Genomic DNA, 22,693 nt, shown 5'->3' on the forward strand with positions numbered 1-22,693 from the left:
CAACACATCACCGTCGCTGATTGCATTAAACGGCTCTGTGTTGCGCCTGATAGACCACTGTCCTTCTGCGCAGAAGGGATTTAAAAGCACGTTAAGATAAGAACAAGCTATGAGCAGCTGTCTTACGTAGTCCCTTTGATCAAACTGGTTTTGGTGTGAATATCACTTTAGGATCAAAGTTTACAAATAATTGACATTTTAAATGTTTTTGTTTTTTCCCCCCTTCTCCAAATCACTTTGAGAGCGGGCGCTCCAGTTGAATGTCATACCCCGCCTCTGTCACTAGGGAGGGATCTCTCAACTATAAAAAGCAGCCGTTCAACTACCGTCCCGCGACAGCCGCAGGCTCTGCACCACCGTCCTTTCGCACGCGGGTCCGGTGCACGGACGCGTCCCACCAGACAGCATGGCAGCGTCCCGCGAGCGCAGCGGGGGCGTCGGGGTGCTGTACGGGGAGTTTACGGACGCGGCGGACTGGCAGGTCAGATACTCCGTGAGTCTGACGGACAGTTGCCTGACAGTTCAGCAGATCACCTCCTCCCCGTCGCAGGACGAGCTCGCGCTGAGCCTGGGCGACTGCGTGGGGAGCCGCGCGCATCGAGAACGGAACGGAGCGGACCAAGGGGCCTGTTTCTCTGCGTATTTCTATCCTAACGTGCCGAGACGGAGGAGCTCGGGTACGGCTCGCCAAAGAGTCGAGCGGTGCTTTCGGGTGGCGCTGGCGGAGGATGCTCGAGCCAACCTCGCGGAGGCGGAGAGGTGGGCGCGCGCTGTGAGGCAGCGCGCCTCCCGTCACTCAGGGCGCAGCGAAGGTGAGGAATCTCTCTCCACCATGTCGCTGCACAAAGGTAAAACTTTCTCCTTTGCTCACAGCGACACCGCGCACATTGCAGCGGTGCAGGCATACCCCGGTTTCCGTTGTGCGACCGGTTCGCACTGTCCCGTGCGAGGAACCCTAGGTGCTTTTGGGCGCGATTCCTGCCCTAGCAACCAGCTCGACCTGCTCGAGTGGATCGTTATCGTGGTTCTTTTATAAGTCTCATCTCATCGTACGAGGCTGCATACTTTTAACCTGAGTCCGTCTGCCAGCGCGCAGAGAGAGAGAGAGAGAGAGAGAGAGAGAGAGAGAGAGAGAGAGAGAGAGAGAGAGAGAGAGAGAGAGAGAGAAACACTTAACACTTTGAAATTCCGCTAATAAAACTCGCGCTTGCGCACGTGTGTTGGCGGGATAATCATAAATATTGGATGAAACTCAGAAGTCCGCTCCGTCCTCTCAAGGTGTCGAACCGTAGGACGAGACTCACCACGAGACTCGCTGAGCCCGGGACTCGTGGCACGCCGCTGGTTTTATTTAGTGCCCCCACTGCCTGACCGTGACCGCGCAGTTTTCAAGGGCAATTATGAAGCAGAGAAAATTGGAGTTAGCTGCAGATAATGAGCTAAGGACATCAGAACCCAAGTGTGCTCCGGCTGGGCTGGGTGTGTGCACACTAGGATCCTAACGTATGCCAGCGTATGCCTGGCTCTGGTTACCTGGATCAGGTGTGTTATACTATGAACTATCCTAAATTCTGTGAGCAGATTTGAGCCTTGTCTTAAAGTTACTCACTCTCTCTCTCTCTCTCTCTCTCTCTCTCTCTCTCTCTCTCTCTCTCTCTCTCTCTCTCTCTCTCTCTCTCTCTCTCTCTTCTCTCTCTCTCTCTCTCTCTCTCTGTGTGTGTGTGTATGTGTGTGTTTGCATGAATTCTCAAATTATGATGTGCACTGAGGAGGTCTAGGTTACCAGAAAGTCGGTTCCAGTTCTAAGGCTGACTGCAGTGTGGTCTCAGTGCCAGTAGAGAACACTCCTCCATCACCCTTCTCTCACTCCTCACACCTCCCTCACTCCTTTCTCACTCTGCTCTCACTCCTCCCTCACTCCTCAGGCCAGTGTGCTGTGAGCGGAGGTGAGAGTGATACGACTCAGGGACTGGCACAACCCACCGCGGCACTGCGGCTGATGGCATTCCTCAGGAATGTGCACGAATTAGCTCAAATAACAGAGAAGGGATGTCATTACAGGAATGCTGTTAGAGGCGATTGTTTGGTGCCGGGATTGTCACTGGAGCATTTCAGATGTGCCCCAGGGGAAGCAGGTCGGGCGTTGGAGCCGGCCCCTCCCCCACAGAGCAGTCTCATTCTGTCATACACCCTGTGACCATATGCTTCATTCATAAGCTTGTTCTGTGTCTGCGTGATCCAAGACACCAAATAATACAGCATTAAACAGCATAAATGTATTTTCAATTAGTTTTGAGTTAAGGCAAAAATAAATATTCCAGCCAAAATGCGATGCATGAAATGGCTCTGAGCTGTTTGAGGCAGGTGTAGTAGCGTCTCTGCGCTTCAGTCATAGACAGTGGTCTGGTGTTTTGGGGTTTGGTCCTCTGGCTGGCCACCAGTCACCCTGGAGGACTCTGCACTGGGACGAGTCTTCACCCAGCATTAACGTGACCGCCGTTCTGCTCTCGTCTCTGCTACCGGTTGGCCCGTCCCCTTTATGTGGGATGAGAAATACGTCTTGTGCTGTCACCATTATCATCTTTTACTCAAGGAGAAACTCTGAGTGGAGCTCAGGAGTCAGAACTCAGAACTAAACTCAGAACACCTGTTCTGTTTAGTACGGCATCAAAGTCCGGGCCGTGGGCGGTGGGGCGGGTTTAGAAGTCCATTCCAAAGCGATGCTAATTCCTATATCTGGGCCCGCTTCATCCCAGCGGAAAAGCCTGTTATACCAGACTGCCATCTGCAGTACTGCTTGCAGAGGTCTGAAGGTGAACTTCAAGTTCAGAGCCAGTGTTGACTAAGAGTGACGCTGTAGAGGGCAGGGCCTGATCATTGTGTGTGTGCACAAGTGTGTTTTCACGAGAGGGTCCTCGTGAATGTCTGTGTCTGTGCATGTATATTTAATTGTGAGGCCATTTTTCACCACGAGTCTGCTGTACTGTCGCCACGCCGACGGATCCTCCCCTCGACGCACCGTCACCACGCCGACGGATCCTCTCCCTGCCCACCGTCACTGTTCCGTCAGTACCGTTAACTCCTAACTCAGCCTGCCAGGTTCCCATCTCCATAGGCGGCCCCAAAGGCAGCTCTGACAGGCTGACGGGTTAGAATGCCGAGCCCGGCCTGAGTGGGCTGACGCTGCACAGCGTCGACTGTCAGGGAAGGGATCCCAAACTCTCCCCCTACGTAAGACTCGGGTGCTTTCTCACATGCTCGTGGCTTGCTGCTGTATTACCTGAGGCAGGTGTGTTATGTGCAGGGTGGTATCTCTCATCTCCAGAGCAGTAAGGGCAACGCACATCACGCCTGTAGCCTGACAGTTCTGCGTCTGACACATTTTAAGGTCAAACCAGATCCCAGACCATTTCCTGTCATTCTTCTCTCGTCTGTTTTATCTTCAGCTTTCTGCTGTTTCTCTTTCAATTTCAGTTGTTCATCTCTCTTTCTCTCTCCACCCTTACCCCAGAAAATCTTTGAGACATAAGAATTTCTCTCTCTCTCTCTCTCTAATGGCATGTGTGTGCTGAGTGATGGGAATGCCAGCGATCTGGCAGTGAAGCTGACTAACGAATCACACGAGGGTGGACTAACCCGCCTTCCCCTCGCTGTGTCTTACGCCTGCCTTATCGGGGGGCTGTGTGTGTGAGGGGGGTATCCTCTGCAGTTTCAGAAACACAACGAGGGAATGAAGCAGGAGAAATGAGGGGAAGCTGTGTGTGTGTGTGAGCTGTTTACAGTGTTTGCAGATGAGACTGATCAGCTTTGAATTTTCACACTGCCTGTTCACACACCATTGGGTTAGCTACATATCTCTGCACACACACATACACAAATATATTCACACACACATACAAAAACCTCAATACATACACACGTACACATACAGACATACATGTACACAGGCGATCACATGTACACATATGTGCATGTTTACACACAAATGAAACCATATAGATGTGTATGTGTACACACATATATAGACATGTAAATGTACACACTCATATATAGAAATGTATGTGTACACACATGTACGTGTACACACACATATATAGATGTGTACGTGTACACACATTTACACACATATATACGTGTACATGTACACACACATCTATACAAACGAGACCCCTAAAAAAGAGGCACAGTAGTGATACTGAGCACTCAGCCTCATAAGTGTAAAACACACACACACACACAGAACCATTAGCACTGCTTATTCATGTGCAAAAGAAAATAATTACACGCACACGCACACGCACACATACAATCTAACAAATAAACACAGTGACGTGAGGGAGCCAGAGTAAATATCGAACATGAACCCCCTCAGGGCAGATTAAGAGTGGTGCTTTGTGCTGGACGCAGGTGGTCTTACCCCGAAGAAACCACAGAACTCAGTCTGGTGCCTTATCACAACATCACACAGTCCAGCAGAATCCAGCATACAGGGCGATTCAGTATCATCTGACGGGTAATTGATGAATTAGGAATATGCTGGAAAATGTAAACAACCATACATTTCTGACTGGTTGTCTCTTGTCTCTTGGTATGGGAAGTTTAGTATATGAACGTTGCCTGTATCGCTTCTCTAGCAATGCCTGGATATTTGTCTTTCCTTAATTGTTAAACAGGTTTAACAATGTAAAGAGGTTTAGCTAATGTAAAGTATTATAGTTACGTTTTCCCCATATAGTCAAAATAATAGACAGTCATTTGTTCTCTTCTATAAATATTCCCACTGCCAAATCTGGTCTCAGTTCTGATCCTGGTTCATATTGAAAATAACGCATTTTAGTTGTGTTCAGAGTAGATTCAGATTAGATTTAAGATTTGTGCAGGGTAGATACAGATTAGATCTGAGTTGTGTAGGGAAGATACAGATTAGATGTTCACAAACTGGCATGTGTGTATGAAACTGAGAAACATGATATTCGCTGCCTGTCTCCTGTCTCCTGCTGTCTGTCTCCTGTCTCCTGCTGTCTGTCTCCTGTCTCCTGTCTCCTGCTGTCTGTCTCCTGACACTCTCACATCTTACAGCACCTGTGTCCAAGAGTGGCTTCAGTGCACAATAGCCATGTCCTACACATTACGCTGTACAGACAGGAAAAACACATCGATCCATTAATTAGTCAGAAAGAGACTGAAGGAATCTGTGAATAAACAAAAAAGACACACATTGTCTTTAAAGTTTCCGATGGTGCTAGTACTGTAGCCTACACTCGAGTTTACTAACATCACACAGAGGTGTGTTTTGGAATATTGTGAGAAATAAATGAGTCACTGAACCTATTGTCTTGTGTCTCAGAGCAAAAGGCCACTGGTAGAACACAAGAGCTGTCAGAGAGACACGGGAGAGACACAAAGCCTGAGAGAGACATGCAGGGAGACAGGCAGAGGGAGTTAGCACTGTGGAGACAGGTCATATTCATCCCCAGCCTATCACCACTCCTCAGGGAAATAATTACAGTTCTTTCAGCGTGTGTGTGTGTGTGTGTGTGTGAGATGAACAGGGGAGTGTGGAGGTGAGTTACAGGAGAAAGGCAGCGTTCTTTCTGAGCTGTGTTTCTAGGCCAGGCTAGCAGACGAAGCAAAGATAAATAATGCTAATAAATATCCATACACTCTGTTTTGTGGTACAGCGCTTGTATTCAAAAGTATTTTACTCCCATAAAAGTCACCAGATTCATCTACATTACACATGCCACTTAAACAGTTTCTACCAGTATTTGTGTTGTGAACCAGTGTGCCCTTAAAGAACATATGCAAAGTCAAAATTCATTATTTGTCAGAAAGCTCTTTAAAAAAATTATTAGAATTGAAAACTGCTGCTTGCTCAGGTGTCCATGACCTCCAGACGGTGGGATCACCTTCTGCTGCAGGAGCAGTGTGCTAGGGAACCTGTCTAGCACTTGATACACTGTGGCGGAGTGTTTTCATCTGTTCTTGTCCTGATTAGTTGGATTTAAGTCTGGACTGTGACTTGGCCACTGTAAGGCACTCACCTTGCGTTCTTGCGTTCTTGCGTTCTTTTGTTGGTTGTCTAGTGGTGTGTCCCTCTGTTTTCTCCACTGGTCCATTCTTCACGATGCAAAGTCCACACTGAGGGAAAGAATTCCTGTGACATCATGTTCCCAACCTGATCATTCACTTCAGAATGGTGCTTGTTGATATCTGGCCAGACACACAATGAATGTTGAAATATGGCCAAAAACTCCATTTTTGTGTGAGCCGACCACAAACCCTTTATCCCACACATCACTCTGTGCTTCTTTGGCAAACACCAGGCTCACTTTCAGGTGTTTTTTTCTTCAGTAATGCATTCCTCCTAAATACCCTCCTACAGAGGCCACTATCACTGATACCACTGTGCGCTCCGGTCTCAGACGCTGAACTCTGAACTCTGATTCTTGGCTTCTCTGTATTTCCTCTCATATGTCCCCTACCTGCTCCTCCGCCGAGGTGTGAGGGATGCTCAAACACTTGGTTTTTATTTTAAAACCTTTTCCTATGTGGTACAATGTCTATAACTCTCTGATTTCTTTAGCATGCTCTTTGGCCTTCATTCATTGAATCTTCCTTCGGATTCGCAGTCTGATCAGCGGCACTTGGATTAAGGGGGACTCAGAAAAGGTGGAATGTTTATGACTCACTGGTAGAGGTCCATTTTGAGACAACTGCTACCTTGATAGAACAGTAATTTCATCTGTGTAGGCTTGGTACGCCCACAGCGCAGGAGACGTATCCTAACCATTTATGACACTGAATATTTCCTTTCTTAAAAACAATATCTTTCAAAATTAATAAAATTAAAATAAAATATGACACAGCACAAAACATCAAAGGGTCCTTTGTAATCCAGATGAATCTAATGGATTAAATATTTTTGGAAGGTACTGTGTGTATGTGTACACACACTCACTAACACACACACACACACACACACACACACACACACACACACACACGCACACACAGACACAAGCATGCATATTTTACCTGTTCAGAGAATCCACAAGAATTCCTTTGGTGCTCTCTTACCCTACAAATAAAACCATTAACATTATTTTTCTTAGAACTTTATGCTTAAACACTTCAAAATCCTTCAGGATGAGGCAGAGACTTTTTGATTTCTTGTGTGTGTGTATGTGTGTGTGTGTCACGGTATGCCCACCCCCCCCGCCGCAAACATCTGTGTGTGTGTGTGTGTGTGTGTTGGTCTTTGTTTCTCACCTGATCCGTGTTGTGTGTCATTGTCGTGTGTTATATAAGTCTCTTGTCTTGTCATGGATGTTGTCGGTGTTTGATAACCATAGCCTGCGTGCTACGTCTCGTTTGTTAAGTGTATAAATAAACGTCTGTTTCAACGTTACTCGTCCACGCATCCTGCTAAAGCCTCCGTACATTAAAGTATGTGTGGGTGTGTGTGTGAGGATATGTGTCTGTGTTTGTGTGGGTGTGTGTGTGTGTGTGAGGATATGTGTCTGTGTTTGTGTGTGTGTGTGTGTCTGTGTGTGTGTATATATATATGTGTGTGTGTGTGTGTGTGTGTGTGTGTGTGTGTGTGTGTGTGTGTGTGTGTGTGTGTGTGCACGAGTGTATTTATGTTCATATATGCAAGTAGCTGATCATCATTTAAATCATGTAAGTTTAGAAAAGAAGAAGAATGAAGACTATGAAGGTAAAATGTGATTTTAGGGCTAACAAAGACTGATCCCAGATCAGGTTTTCCACTCTCGGCTTCCTCTGAACTGCAGGCCCAGTACTGCAGGAGGGCTGACCCCAGGCTGCCTCTGGCTCAGAACCAGTTCCCTACGAATCCAGGTCACAGAGAAGGAGGGATTTCCTTTAACAAACTTTCTCGACAGCCAATCAAACAGAAGCAAAATGAAGCGGGAAATAACCTTCACTTCATCATCCCAAAACACAACTAACACTCTGACTCTCTCTCTCACCCTACACCCCCCCCACCTCTCTCTCTCTCTCTCTCTCTCTCTCTCTCTCTCTCTCTCTCTCTCTCTCTCTCTCTCTCTCTCTCTCTCTCTCCTGGCTGTCAGACCTGATTCTCTCTGTCTTATCAGTGCTTCTGAGGGGATTAAGAGCTGGATTAAAGCCCAGTGTCAAGCAGTCTTAATCTGTCATCAGCACGGCTGTGTCCCGCACCTAAACTGGTCCCCAGGGAAACAAGTTTGTCCTGTTTCGCTTGCTGCCTGTCTGTCCTTCAGCAGGAGATTGTTCTTATGGCATGAATCAGGAGAGGCAGGGCAGGAACAAAGACCTTCCTTTGAGCAGAGGATGTGTGTGAGCCAAACACACGGTAGTCATTCTATAGGTGTGTGTCCTATATAATGCCAATCCTCAGGGGTGGCAAGCTGAGCTGAGCTGATTTTGGCTCTGTGCCAGCAGGTACCAGGTCTTTAGTGCATTTAACTGCAGTGGGAATGAAGAGGACAATAATCTACCCTCCCTGAATAACTTAGATACAAGCGTGTGTGTGTGTGTGTGTGTGTGTGTGTGTGTGTGTGTGTGTGTGTGTGTGTGTGTGTGTGTGTGTGTGTGTGTGTGTGTGTGTGTGTGTGTGTGTGTGTGTGTGTGCACGCACACGTGTCCACGTGCAACGTGGTAGTTTAATTTCACACTTCATGGAAGAGCGATCGCAGTGCCTTCAGTTGTCCAAGCTCCTGTCTGCCTAGCAACAACAGGGTCCTGTACTGACAGCACACAGTCCTGAAGCCTAATTAAAACTCCCAGCCTCGCTAACGCACGTGGAGGAGAAGAGGTGTGGAAAATGAGCATTGTATTAAAACACTGGAATGTCCAGTGATACATGTCTGCTCTCTTATTCTTTTATGTGTCATCTCTCTATTTCTCCCTCACGCCCTCCCTCAGTTTCAGGTGCGGCGTCCGGTCAGGTGGCCAGAGCTGGGAGGATGATGGTATTGGTGAATCCTCTTAGTGGGCGGGGCCAGGCGATGAGCCTGTATGCCGGCCCAGTGCAGCGCCTGCTCACAGATGCTGCTGTTCCTCACGCACTCATCGTGACAGGTTAGTCTCGCTCCCCCAAATGCACGTACGCACGCACGCCTTCCCACACCCACGCACGTTCACACCTACAGAGAGAATGAGTGTTCACTCTCACGCCCCTGTGTTTACGTTTGGTAAATTGGACTGTCTGCTCGCCCACCTACAAGCTACGCTGGTCTGGGCTTCTCTTTCCGTCCGGGTCAAAGCGCTCAACAGAAGCGTCAACACTCATGTTTGGCACTGGGCTTGCAGCTCGACAGCTTAGACAGAACTCCCGGGCCAGACATGTCCCGTCGTAGAGAACACAAGCACTCCTGTCAGCTGTGAGCCGTCCCAACTGAACATGGTGAGGGGATCTCCACCACAAACATTTCAGCCCTTACACTGCATTATATTTAGGCCCAGTGATTGCAGGCCCTGGCCACTTTCAGCTCGTGTAAGATCTGTGAGCACATCCTAAAATAAGGAGTGGGGAAAGAGGGACAGTCGGCATCGCCATCCAGCATAAAATTTAGCTGTGTCATCTTCAGAAATATCTTCCACTGGAAGAGGCCTACTGCGATAAAACAATACAGTTACTGGATTTATATATGTATATTTATATATATTTGGCACTCCTTCCTGGGGGTGTAAGATTGATCTGAATTCTAGTCTCTGGAGGTGTAGCTTCACCAACATAACGTAACACTACATCAAGATAATGTAACACACTCCATCTAGAGTGAGTTGGTGTGCAACTCCGTTGTGTGCAGTCAATCCAAGTGAACTAATTCAGGGGCAGTGGATCATTCTCTGTGTGTGTGTGTGTGTGTGTGTGTGTGTGTGTGTGTGTGTGTGTGATCAACACACTGTCACACAGAGAGAAGACTGACTCAGCCTTTCAGGCCTATAACTCTTCTAACCTGCAGCTCAGGAGTGTAGTTGTACAACACACAACACTACACTACACAACACTACACTACAGTTGTAGGGGGCTGTTTTACAGGTCTGGAATCTGTGGAGGGGCTGTTTTACAAGTCTGGACTGAGGACAGGAAACTGAATCCTCTTAATCTGCTTCATCAGTTTTTCTACTGAAAGCATAAAGGGGGTCTTTTCTTCTCTCTCCCTCTCTCTCTCTCTCTCTCTCTCTCTCTCTCTCTCTTTCTGCCTTATCTCCCTCCTTCCCTCTCTCTCTTTCTCTCTGTGCACTCCCCTCCCCCCTTCTCTCTCTGTCTCTCCTCATATTTCTCTTCTTCTTTTTCCCCAGAGCATCAAAACCACGCACGTGAACTGGTGCGCAGTGCTGACCTATCAGAGTGCAGCGCCTTGGTCATTCTGTCAGGGGATGGACTGCTGTTTGAGGTGTGTGTTTGTCTGTGTGTGTGAGTGTGTGTGTGTGTGTGCTGGTTTTTAACTGCTGGTGTGTGTCCTGTAGGTGATCAATGGTTTGATGGAGAGAGAAGACTGGGAGCAGGCTATTCTCACCCCACTGGCCATCCTGCCTGGAGGCTCAGGGAACGCACTGGCTGCCTCTGTGCACTATTACACACAGTGAGTAGTGCACGCTTCACTATTACACACAGTGAGTAGTGCACGCTTCACTATTACACACAGTGAGTAGTGCACGCTTCACTATTACACACAGTGAGTAGTGCACGCTTCACTATTACACACAGTGAGTAGTGCACGCTTCACTATTACACACAAATACTGCTCTAATATGCTCCACATCATTAACAACACCCACTACCAGTACCAACCTCCTGATCTGAGACTCTCCGTTCAGCGGTATCAATGCTTGATTTAACCGATCTCTTTAAGAGCAGCAGTGGGTAGGGTCTTTGGCCAGAAGCAGCGGGAGACTGGTGTGGTGTTCCATCTCACCCGACACGCACTTAGACGCAGTTCCAGACGAGGGACCATTTTGATAATGAGGTCATTAGTATGCATGGGACCCCGGAAATTAAACACCCGTGAAGACCGCAGTGGGGTTATTCATCACCGCAGCAACCCAGGAGCGAAGATTCACCATAACTCACACGTGAAAGCAGAGGAGAGAAGAGCTGTCGTCTGTCGTGTGCTCTGTGTGTGTATGCATGTGTGTGCTCTGTGTATATATGTATGTGTGTGTGTGTTCTCAGTGTATGTGTTTGGGTGCTCTGTGTGTGTGTGTGTGTGCTCTGCATGTGTGTGCATGTGTGTGCTCTGTGTATATATGTATGTGTATGTGTGTTCTCAGTGTATGTGTTTGGGTGCTCTGTGTGTGTGTGTCCTCTGCGTGTGTGTGCATGTGTGTGCTCTGTGTATATATGTATGTGTATGTGTGTTCTCAGTGTATGTGTTTGGGTGCTCTGTGTGTGTGTGTGTGTGCTCTGCGTGTGTGTGCATGTGTGTGCTCTGTGTATATATGTATGTGTATGTGTGTTCTCAGTGTATGTGTTTGGGTGCTCTGTGTGTGTGTGTCCTCTGCGTGTGTGTGCATGTGTGTGCTCTGTGTATATATGTATGTGTATGTGTGTTCTCAGTGTATGTGTTTGGGTGCTCTGTGTGTGTGTGTGTGTCCTCTGCGTGTGTGTGCATGTGTGTGCTCTGTGTATATATGTATGTGTATGTGTGTTCTCAGTGTATGTGTTTGGGTGCTCTGTGTGTGTGTGTGTGTCCTCTGCGTGTGTGTGCATGTGTGTGCTCTGTGTATATATGTATGTGTATGTGTGTTCTCAGTGTATGTGTTTGGGTGCTCTGTGTGTGTGTGTGTGTCCTCTGCGTGTGTGTGCATGTGTGTGCTCTGTGTATATATGTATGTGTATGTGTGTTCTCAGTGTATGTGTTTGGGTGCTCTGTGTGTGTGTGTGTGTCCTCTGCGTGTGTGTGCATGTGTGTGCTCTGTGTATATATGTATGTGTATGTGTGTTCTCAGTGTATGTGTTTGGGTGCTCTGTGTGTGTGTGTGTGCTCTGTGTATGCATGTGTGTGCTCTGTGTATATATGTTTGTGTGTGTGTGTTCTCAGTGTATGTGTTTGGGTGCTCTGTGTGGATGTGTGTGTGCATGCACTGTATGTGTGTGTTAATTAGTGTTTGAATATTGTTTACACTAGTTTGTTAATACACATTGGTATTGCAGTAGAAATGGAAGGGGTCTCCTCTGTCACAGGCGCTTGGGCGTGGTACTGCAGAATCACTAATCCCGTAATCCTCCCACAGCCTCCAACTGAAACTTCATCGTGTCATGCAGTATTCAGTGGTCCACTGACAAGAACCACAGATTTGTTTCTGTGTTTTTTAACCAATACTGATTTTTCTGCATTAATGCTGACTTTTCCAGTTTACATTCATAAAACCAAGTCCACAAATTTGCTTACTATTTTATTGACGTGAATCATATATTTAAATCCAGTGGGACCACACCCACCCATAAGCGCTAAATGTTTCCCTCTTACCATCGTTTGTCCAGTCTCACATGACTCGGCCGTTAAGGGTCTGCTGAAAATGTCTTGTGTTACCACATCAAAAAGCTTACTGTTGCATTTTGAGGCCATATTGTTCCCATTACCTGAAAAACTATCCAAGTATGCAATACCCTACACCCTATCTTCAAGTGTGTGTGTGTGTGTGTGTGTGTGTGTGTGTGTGTATGTGTGTGTATGTGTGTGTATGTGTATGTGTGTGTGTGTGTGTGTGTGTGTGTGTGTGTGTGTGTGTGTGTGTGTGTATGTGTGTGTGTGTGTGTGTGTGTGTGTGTGTGTGTGTGTGTGTGTGTATGTGTGTGTATGTGTGTGTATGTGTGTGTGTGTGTGTGTGTGTGTGTGTGTGTGTGTGTGTGTGTGTGTATGTGTGTGTGTGTGTGTGTGTGTGTGTGTGTGTGTGTGTGTGTGTGTGTGTGTGTGTGTATGTGTGTGTGTGTGTGTGTGTGTGTGTGTGTGTGTATGTGTGTGTGTGTGTGTGTGTGTGTGTGTGTGTGTGTGTGTGTGTGTGTATGTGTGTGTATGTGTGTGTGTGTGTGTGTGTATGTGTGTGTATGTGTGTGTATGTGTGTGTGTGTGTGTGTGTGTGTGTGTGTGTGTGTGTGTGTGTGTGTATGTGTGTGTGTGTGTGTTCCAGAGCGGACCCAGTGTGGGGTGTGGAACTGCTACTCAGCTGTGGTTTCCTGCTGTGTAAGGGTCTGGTGCGTCCCCTCGACGTCCTCTCCCTCCGCCTGTCCTCTGGCCTGCGTCTCTTCTCATTTCTCTCCATCGCCTGGGGCTTCATTGCCGACGTGGACATTGAGAGCGAAAGGTACCGCTACATGGGCGCCGTGCGCTTCGTGGTGGGCGCTCTGATCCGCCTGGCTTCCTTCCGCACGTACCAGGGTCGTCTGGCCTTCCTCCCGACCCCGGGGGACAGCAGTACCCTCTCCCTCCCCAGACCACACCCGGAGGAGCACGGCCCTCCCGACGACCTCCTCGCGCCTCTGGGCGAGCCCGTGCCGGCCGACTGGACCGTGGTGGAGGAGCAGGACTTCGTGCTGGTTCTGGCCACGAGCCACTCCCACCTGGCCGAGGACCTGGTGGCGGCGCCAAGCGCCGGGCCTGCCGACGGCCACATCCACCTGCTCTACGTGAGGGCGGGCGTTTCTCGGGTCGCCCTGCTGAAGCTCTTCGTTGCCATGGAGAAAGGTACGCACCTGGCCTGCGAGTGCCCGCACCTGGTGTACCGGCGGGTGCGCGCCCTGCGCCTGGAGCCCGCCACCTCACCCGGGGTCATCACCGTGGACGGGGAACAGGCAGAGTACGGACCCCTCCAGGCGCAGGTGCACAGGGGATATGCTAGACTCATCTCGGGTTGACCTCTGCTGAGGCCCGGCGCACAAGGAGAAGCCGTAAAGTAGGATGGGAGACTCTGTCTTACTGTCTGAGAAGTCAAATGTTCGACTACGTCACCGTGACAAGGTTCAAGCATACGTCACAGACCAACGTGGACTGCTCAGTTTATATGGGTGTGAGTGTGTGTGTGTGTGTGTCTTATCTCATTGGCCACGTATCAGCTCTGCACGGGTCCAGCCCTGACACTCTGGTGCCAAACTTCCTCCCAGTGGAGATATTTTAGTCCGTCGTTATTTTTCTACTAAGAAGAGAGTTTACAGTGTTTCTATCTGACTTCTTCTCTCCCTTTCCAGTTTCTGGTTTCATCTCTTGTAGCTGGGTGGATAATACCCAAGAGTGTGTTTGTGGAGGGGGATCTTACAAACATGGCTTATAGGAGTGCATTATGCACTCTGCACTCTGAGTGCACTCTGAGCTGTCAGAGTGAATATGTGTGACATGACCTAAGAGAGCAGAAGCTCTGTGTGCATGTGTGTGTGTGTGTGTGTGTGTGTGTGTGTGTGTGTGTGTTTGTGGATGCGGACATATGTCCAGTTTGTCTGTGCGTCCTGTGGCTTCCGAGAAGAGGGAGCCCTGGTCAGGGTCAGCAGTCGATCTGTCTGGGCTGTTCCCCTCAACCACGAGGGATCTTTCACTGGAACTGAAATGGTGAAGTGGTGAAGCCTTTGATCCACAGTGAGACTGAACGTACTCACAGGCTGCGATAAAATGGATTTTAATTTATGAACTTTTTATGCATTCCAAACCCTGTGAATTCCTGATCAGTAAATCTGTCATTTCCAAAGTCCTTGTGTTTGTGTTTGTGTTTGTGTTTGCACTCTTCAGTTCAGCATTAGTGGGAGAACAGAAGCTACACACACACACTGTTTCTCTCGCCACACACACACTGTTTCTCTCTGCTCTCTGAGGTTTTTATACCTTTCAGATACACTGAGTTTCTTCTGCTCTCTGATCCTCATTCTCTCTCTCTCTCTCTATCTCCCTCTCTCTCTCTCTCTCTCTCTCTCTCTCCCCATCACACAGCAGCATATGAATATTGTACTGGTGTTTTGCCCTTTGTGTAAGAGAAACAGCGAATACCGTCTGAGGCAGGAGGAGTCAGCAATGTGTTTTTGTGTGTGTGTGTGTGAGGTGGGCTGTGAGTGGTCTGGTGTGAAATTCCCCACCAGTCCTAGAACTTCACTTCACTATTGCAGAACAACCGCGATCAGCAGTTGTACAACCCAGTGGTGCTCCACAAGCATTCGACGCTGATCTGAGATCTGTAGCTCAGACGCCACTCATCAGGCTGTATGATCTTAGTTGCAAGCACAAGCACTCGACGCTGAGATCTGTACCTGAGCTGCTGCTCATCAGGCTATGTTCTTAAATCACTCTCCTTCCTAGCTCTCCACTGGCGTGTGTGTGTGTGTGTGTGTGTGTGTGTGTGTGTGTGTGTGTGTGTGTGTGTGTGTATGTGTGTGTATGTGTGTGTGCATGTGCGTGCGTGCATGAGTGCGTGTGTGGGTGTGTGTGTGTGTGCGTGCATATGTGTGCGTGCGTGCGTGTGTGAGTGTGTGTGTGTCTGTGATTGTTTGTATGTATGTGTGTGTGTGTGTGTGACTGTGTTTGTATGTATGTGTGTGTCTGTGTGTGTGTGTCTGTGTGTGAGTGCATGTGTTTGTATGTATGTGTGTGTGTGTGTGTGTGTCTGTGTGTGAGTGTTTGAGTGTGTGTGTGTGTGTTTTATGCTGAGCCATAGTCACACAGGTGCCCTTTTGTTGAAACTTCTAAGAGGAACAGCAACAAGATTGAAGTTCCACAAAATGAGCCCTCCAGTGCTTATTGCACCGGAAAAGCACTTTCACAGGGCCGTAACTCAGACTTTCTAAACAGTCTGCTATCTGCAGTGTTTAAAACTATAATAGAACTATTAAATAGCGACATAAACAGCCGCAAACACTGTTCAGGTCCTAAACCAGGCGCACTCAGGCATTAATGTAGGACTGTCCGCGTAGGTGATCTGTAACGGTGATCGCTGTGGAAGCGAACGCAAGTGCGGAGAAGAGCGAGATTTATTAGGGGCAAATCCAGAGTCGCAGTCGTTATAGCATCCAGGGTCATATTACCAACACGGAGAGTCGTAGAATCTATGATAAATAAAGCAAGGGCTAGGATAAACTTAGGGAAGTAATGACAAACCAAAAGCATTCGAAGCCAAACAGGGGCAGCCAGCTATAACAAAGGCTCTGGGAAGAACGAAGGCTAGGATAACTGACTAACATAAACGAAGGCTTGGAAACACAGTCGGCCTGGAGGGACTAACAGAGACAGTAAAACATGGGACAGGAAAGCTAACCGACTAACCGTATCTACTGATCTTTATCGGGAAATTGTAGAGTGCCAGTACACTACTATAGCCGCTGGATCCAAGCACCTCTTCCCTAACAGTCGGATAACTTTACAGTAGAGCAAACTGAGATTTTTTTCAAGCGGACTGTATATCAATTGTATATTTAACCTAGAACCTTTGTTAAATTCATTTAAATTCCACACGACACACACACACTTGAAGCATACGGACCAGTTTATCTACACAGCTTTCATTATATGACTGATAACCAGCACTCTAAAGCGGATTGCCAATCTATATTAATCACACGATCACGGCCTCAAATGAAAGCCATAAAGGCGCAGCGTGCGTGACTCTGGCGCCATCTGGTCGATAGACACGTTTCTGCTTAACGCTGCCAACGGACGCGATAAAAATACCGACGCAAGGAAAAAAGACTGTTAGCCTACCAGTGGATATATTTGTCTAACGAGAGTCCTCTGACGCTCTTTCTGCTCTTATCATGATGATGAATGGAGAGTTGAGAATAAAGAAGGGCTTTTGCGTAATGTGTACAGAACAAGATTAATCAATACTTCAATCCAATTCGTGTTGCTTTTGTCAGATCTACATAAAAATACCTCCGTTCTTTCCTATATATCACCAAAGAAGAGTGAAGCTTAGTAACTGCAGTGTACTGTAGTAAGAGATGCAGAGATCTAATAATAAATTACACCGTGCTGGAAATAGTGCAATGACCTGGTGATCAGTCTTTACAATCAGCTTTTACCGAAACCAGCCTTAATTCACTGTTAATTAAGCATTAATTACAGAAACATCAATATTGTTAATTAAGCATTAATTACAGACACATCAATATTGTTAATTAAGCATTAATTACAGACACATCAATATCGTTAATTAGGCATTAATTACAGACACATCAATATTGTTAATTAAGCATTAATTACAGACACATCAATATTGTTAATTAAGCATTAATTACAGACACATCAATATTGTTAATTAAGCATTAATTACAGACACATCAATACTGCTTAATGACAGAAAATGAAGAAGCAATACTATTAAATCACTACTAACGATCAAACAGTTACTAATCACTGCTGATTATTGATTCTAATCATTATTTGTACTAATACCAATAGCTATACCTTTACTTATTTAATAATCAATACAATAGAAAATAATAACAATAATAATAACAATAACAACAACAACAATAATAATAATAATACATTCCAATTTACACAAGCTTAAGGACACTATATTATGGGGGAAAAGTTTAGGAAGAGAAAAGGTGTGCAGTCAAGAGAAAAATGTTTGAGGTGAGTTTCAAGAAAGTGAGAGTTGAGCAGCCAGGAAGTTAAGGTGGGAGGAAGCTGCCAAGCGTAGGAGCTGCAGCACTGAAAGTCCTGCCACCACCCGCCAAACGTCCTGTACGCGGGACTGACAGACCTCCGGGGCAGCAGATCTGAGGGAGTGGGACAGTAAGGAGCTCTATGGGGTGTATAGAGGGGAAGGACCACCAACAGCTTTGGAAAACAGCAGCAATTTATACTTGATACAGGGAGATGTTGGTAAGCAGTGAAGATGACTAAGGAGAGGGCTGTGATGTGATGAGTGCATGGGGTGATGTGTGATGAGTGCATAGGGGTGATTAGTGCTTGGCAATGGCTGCTGAGTTTTAAATGAACTGGAGCTGGTTGAGAAATTTAACAGGGAGAAAACTGTAAAGGGAGAGTTGCAATAAAACACTATGGCAGAAAACAAGCATTTACCAGAGTTCACCATAGTTCACCATAGTTCACCAGAGTTTACCAGAGTTCACCATAGTTCACCATAGTTTACCAGAGTTCACCAGTTTACCATAGTTTACCAGAGTTCACCATAGTTCACCAGAGTTCACCAGAGTTCACCATAGTTCACCATAGTTTACCAGAGTTCACCAGAGTTTACCAGGGTTTACCAGGGTTTACCAGAGTTCACCATAGTTCACCATAGTTCACCAGAGTTTACCAGAGTTCACCATAGTTCACCATAGTTTACCAGAGTTCACCAGAGTTTACCATAGTTTACCAGAGTTCACCATAGTTCACCAGAGTTCACCAGAGTTCACCATAGTTCACCATAGTTTACCAGAGTTCACCAGAGTTTACCAGGGTTTACCAGGGTTTACCAGAGTTCACCATAGTTCACCAGAGTTCACCAGAGTTCACCAGGGTTTACCAGGGTTTTGGCATCACCTTTGTTAAGCACAGGACAGAAATGTGCAATACTGTGCAAATGATAAAATGCAGTCTTAGTGAGTGACTTAATATTTGGTTTGAATACAAATGTAAAGGCTTTTAATGACTCCCACTGGTTTAACACTGTGGGGTTGGTGAGGTAATGCTGCTGGTTAGATAGTCAACTACTGTAACTGTTAAAGTGCTCTATAGGCTTTGTGTCTATATGTCACACGTTTACTTGTTTACTTCAGCTTAGGTGCAGGGTTGTGCATGAAAACGGTGGATTCACAGCAAGAACACGTGTCTATGACGTATAATGTAAAGCAATTTCTAGAAAAGTGTTATTTACGTACTATCTAATGAAACCCAATTATCAGCTGGTTCGTCACTCAGCCAGTTGCGTACGATGGGGCAGAAATAACCCGTGTTTAAAACAGCACCACAGCAATGTCGATACCGACTGTTTCTTCTGAACATTCCACATCCCAGACCGGTTAGATAAGTTGGGAGGAGTGCGCCGTGCAGACGCAACCCGCAGTCAAATGGATTTGCCTAAACAAATGATGCCTGGGGCGCACGCGTTACCGCTCCTGAAGCACTTAGCATCGGTGTCACCGCAAGAGCGACAGAGGCACACCCTGCCAGCCGGCGAGCTCCGACCGCTGGAGCCACAGGATGCCGTCAGCGTGTTTGAGATTGAAAAGGAAGGTAAGACAATCAGTTAATACAACTCTTGTGTTATAGTAAAAACAATTTGGCAATTTCTTCTCTTCCATAAAAGCAGCCTAGATCCTTTTTGCGCGACACTCAGCGTGCGTAAAAGCGCAACTGCAATAACGCACGGCGCGAGACGGCTAAGGCAATTTTTCCACGAGGTCACATCCTCATACCGGGATGTGGGTCGTACCAGTTTCTCACGGAGCCCAGTGATGACCTGAAATAAACCAGGAGGCATGTTAGCACCTGAGACGCTTTCTGGAGCTGATGTCAGAACAAGGCTCGTGAGGTTTATCAAAGGGCCTTGATTAGAAGAGAATTCTAAGATAGATGTCAGCTGTGATTGCATATTGCAACAGATCTGTACAATCCATATGAGTTTGGACAGTGAAACAATTTTGTATTCTTTGCCAAAATAGCCCAGAAGATTGAATTTGGAATGAAAAAAAACCTATAAATTTTAATGCAAATTATTAGCTTTCATTTGAGGTATGTGTATATCTTGTAAGCCATCTAGGAGCTACATGTGCCTACATTAAACTGTTCTATGTATAAAAAATAAATCTTGGTTACCCCCCCCCCCCACCCCAAACCACACACCTTTATAGATCTAGTCTGTAATCCACACAACAGTCTAATACTGGAGCTCCAGACTTTGGAGCAATTAGTCCTAAGAAGTTGCTGGAATCTTGTAACAATAATTAATATAGTGTGTTTCAGAATCACAAATTCCATTAAAAATGATTGTTAGAAGGTTGGGGTTTCTGACTGAAGAACAAGGCAGATGTGTGGCATGACACATTCAGGGCATTCAGGCCATTACTAACTACAGGAAAACATCACCTTCCTGTGACAGTGATGCCATCCTCCCAGATGCACTGAATGACTTCTATGCACGGTTTGAAGCGCAGAACAACGTTGCAGCGGAAAAGTCCATCCCTCCGCAAAATGACCAGGTGCTGTGCCTGACGGCGGCTGATGTGAGGTGTACTCTGCGTGGAGTTAACCCAAGGAAAGCTGCTGGACCAGACAACATCCGGGTCGTGTGCTCAGAGAATGTGCTGACCAGCTTGCAGATGTCCTGACAGACATCTTCAATATCTGTCTGAGCTGCGCCGTGGTCCCAACATGCTTCAAGACTACCACCATTGTCCCCGTGCCTAAGAAGCCCACGGTGTCGTGTTTCAACGACCACCGTCCCATCACACTCACATCCATCATCATGAACTGCTTCGAGAGACTCGTCATGAGACACATCAAGACCCAGTTTCCCCCTTCTCTGGACCCCCTGCAGTTCGCGTACCACTCCAACCGCTCTACAGATGATGCCGTCTCCACCACACTCCATCTGGCACTCACACATCTGGACAAAAAAGGCACCTACATGAGAATGCTGTTCATAGACTCAGTTCAGCATTCAACACCATCGTTCCTCAGCATCTGATTAGAAAGTTGAGCTTACTGGGCTTGAACACCTCCCTCTGCAACTGGATCCTGGATTTCTTGACTGGTAGACCTCAGTCAGTCCGGATTGGGAGCAGCACTTCCAACACCACCACACTGAGTACTGGTGCTCCCCAGGGCAGCGTACTCAGCCCTCTGCTGTTCACACTGCTGATTCATGACTGTGCAGCGATGCACAGCTCCAACCACTTGATCTCGTTCACTGATGACACGACCGTGGTGGGTCTCATCAACAAAGACAACGAGTCAGCATACAGAGAGGAGGTGCGAAAACTTGTGAGCTGGTGTAAGGTCAACAACCTGTATCTGAATGTTGACAAGACAAATGAAATGGTTGTTGACTTCAGGAGAGCAAGCCATCAACAGCTCCTCAGTGGAGATCGTCAAGAACATCAAGTTCCTTGGTGTTCACATAGCGGAGAACCTCCCCTGGACCCTGAACACCAGTTCCATCACCAAGAGAGCCCAGCAACGTCTTTACTTCCTTCGGAAGCTGAGGGAAGCCCATCTCCCATCACCCATCCTCACTACCTTCTACAGAGGTACTGTAGAGAGCATCCTGAGCAGCTGCATCACTACCTGGTTTGGGAACTGCACCGTCTTTGACCGCAAGACCCTCCAGAGAATAGTGAGAACAGCTGAGAAGATCATTGGGGTCTCTCTTCCCTCCATCACGAACATCTACATAACACGCTGCATCCGGAAAGCCACCAACATTGTGAAAGACCCCACACACCCTTCACATGAACTGTTCGCCCTTTTGCCATCTGGAAGAAGGTACCACAGCATCCAGTCCCGCACCTCTAGACTGTACAACAGCTTCTTCCCAGAAGCCATTAGACTCCTGAACTCTGGCTAACTCCAATTCCAATTCAGATTCCAAAATGGGCACTTTTATACATGCTTATACACAGTCTCTCTCACACACACACACACACACACACACACACACACACACACACACACACACACACACACATACATACATATCTATACACACACTCACACATTGTTTTGCATCGGACTAGTGCTGAAGTCAAACCTCACACAAATAAACTATGCCCTCCTGTTGCAGTCTTGTACATTATCCTACTTGCTGCTACAGTACTGTACTAAACGAGCACTGTACTCTGAACTGTTCTGGCTGCTACCGGTGACTGCTATGTTCAGTATTGCATGTCACTTACTCCTATGCACAACTTGCTTTACATATTCCCAGTACTGTGTACTGGACCAAATAATTGCACTGTCTACTCATTTTGTATTTGTCCTGTCTTGTATTTATTATTTTTTATTTAATGTTTATTTAATGACATTTTTGCACTATATTGGACTGTTTGCACTTGTGTAGCATGTTGTCTGTTGCACTGTTGTTTTGTGTTGCACCATGATCCTGGAGGAACATTGTTTCGTTTTTGTTGTGTACTTGTATATAGCTGAAATGACAATAAAACCTCTTTGAACTTTGAACTTGAACATCTCCACCCAGCTGACCACCCTGACAGTTAAGGTGCATAATGGCGCCACTGTAACCTTCAGCATACGTGAAAATACAAAAGCTACACACCCTGCCTTTAACGCTCCAGTTCAGAGGGCACTGTGTGGTGGAATAAACAATGCTCATTTTTCAGATGTTACAAAAAGGTTCATAATAAAGGTTCATGTGTAATGTCCAGGCATTGTTTACACATATTATTTGGTGACTCATCCTTTCCACAAATTTTAATGTGTATTTCTAAATTGCTGTTTTGATTTTTTCCCCCTTGTGTTCATGCTTTTAGTGAATGCAAATGAATGGGGGCTGGGGGCCAATCAGAATAAATATGGTAATCAGGATAACAAACACATGCCTTGAAAATGTGGAGACAATCCAAAATGCACTTACTATATCAACAATATAAACAGCGTTTGATAGCTTTGATAAAACAGATAGAGTACATTCTGAACTCAAGCAAGTGTCACTACACAAAAAGCACACTGGTTGTGTCACCTAAACCTAGGTCATATGCATATATCATCTAATCTACACCTACGGCTACTGTGCA

The 22,693-nt window shown here is 46.6% G+C and overlaps 1 protein-coding gene across 1 annotated transcript; it reads left to right on the forward strand.

Annotated features, from left to right (window-relative positions):
* Positions 1-759: 759 nt before the first annotated feature.
* On the forward strand, positions 760-14,332 carry LOC113580757 (sphingosine kinase 1). The gene is made up of 5 exons (XM_027015498.2): positions 760-812; positions 8,929-9,084; positions 10,312-10,406; positions 10,480-10,595; positions 13,144-14,332. The coding sequence occupies exons 2-5, from the start codon at positions 8,970-8,972 to the stop codon at positions 13,865-13,867; spliced, it is 1,050 nt and encodes a 349-aa protein (XP_026871299.2). The 5' UTR covers positions 760-812; positions 8,929-8,969; the 3' UTR covers positions 13,868-14,332.
* The last annotated feature ends 8,361 nt before the right edge of the window (positions 14,333-22,693 follow it).

Source organism: Electrophorus electricus, chromosome 4, assembly GCF_013358815.1.
Source record: "Electrophorus electricus isolate fEleEle1 chromosome 4, fEleEle1.pri, whole genome shotgun sequence".
Classification (NCBI taxonomy): Eukaryota; Metazoa; Chordata; class Actinopteri; order Gymnotiformes; family Gymnotidae; genus Electrophorus; species Electrophorus electricus.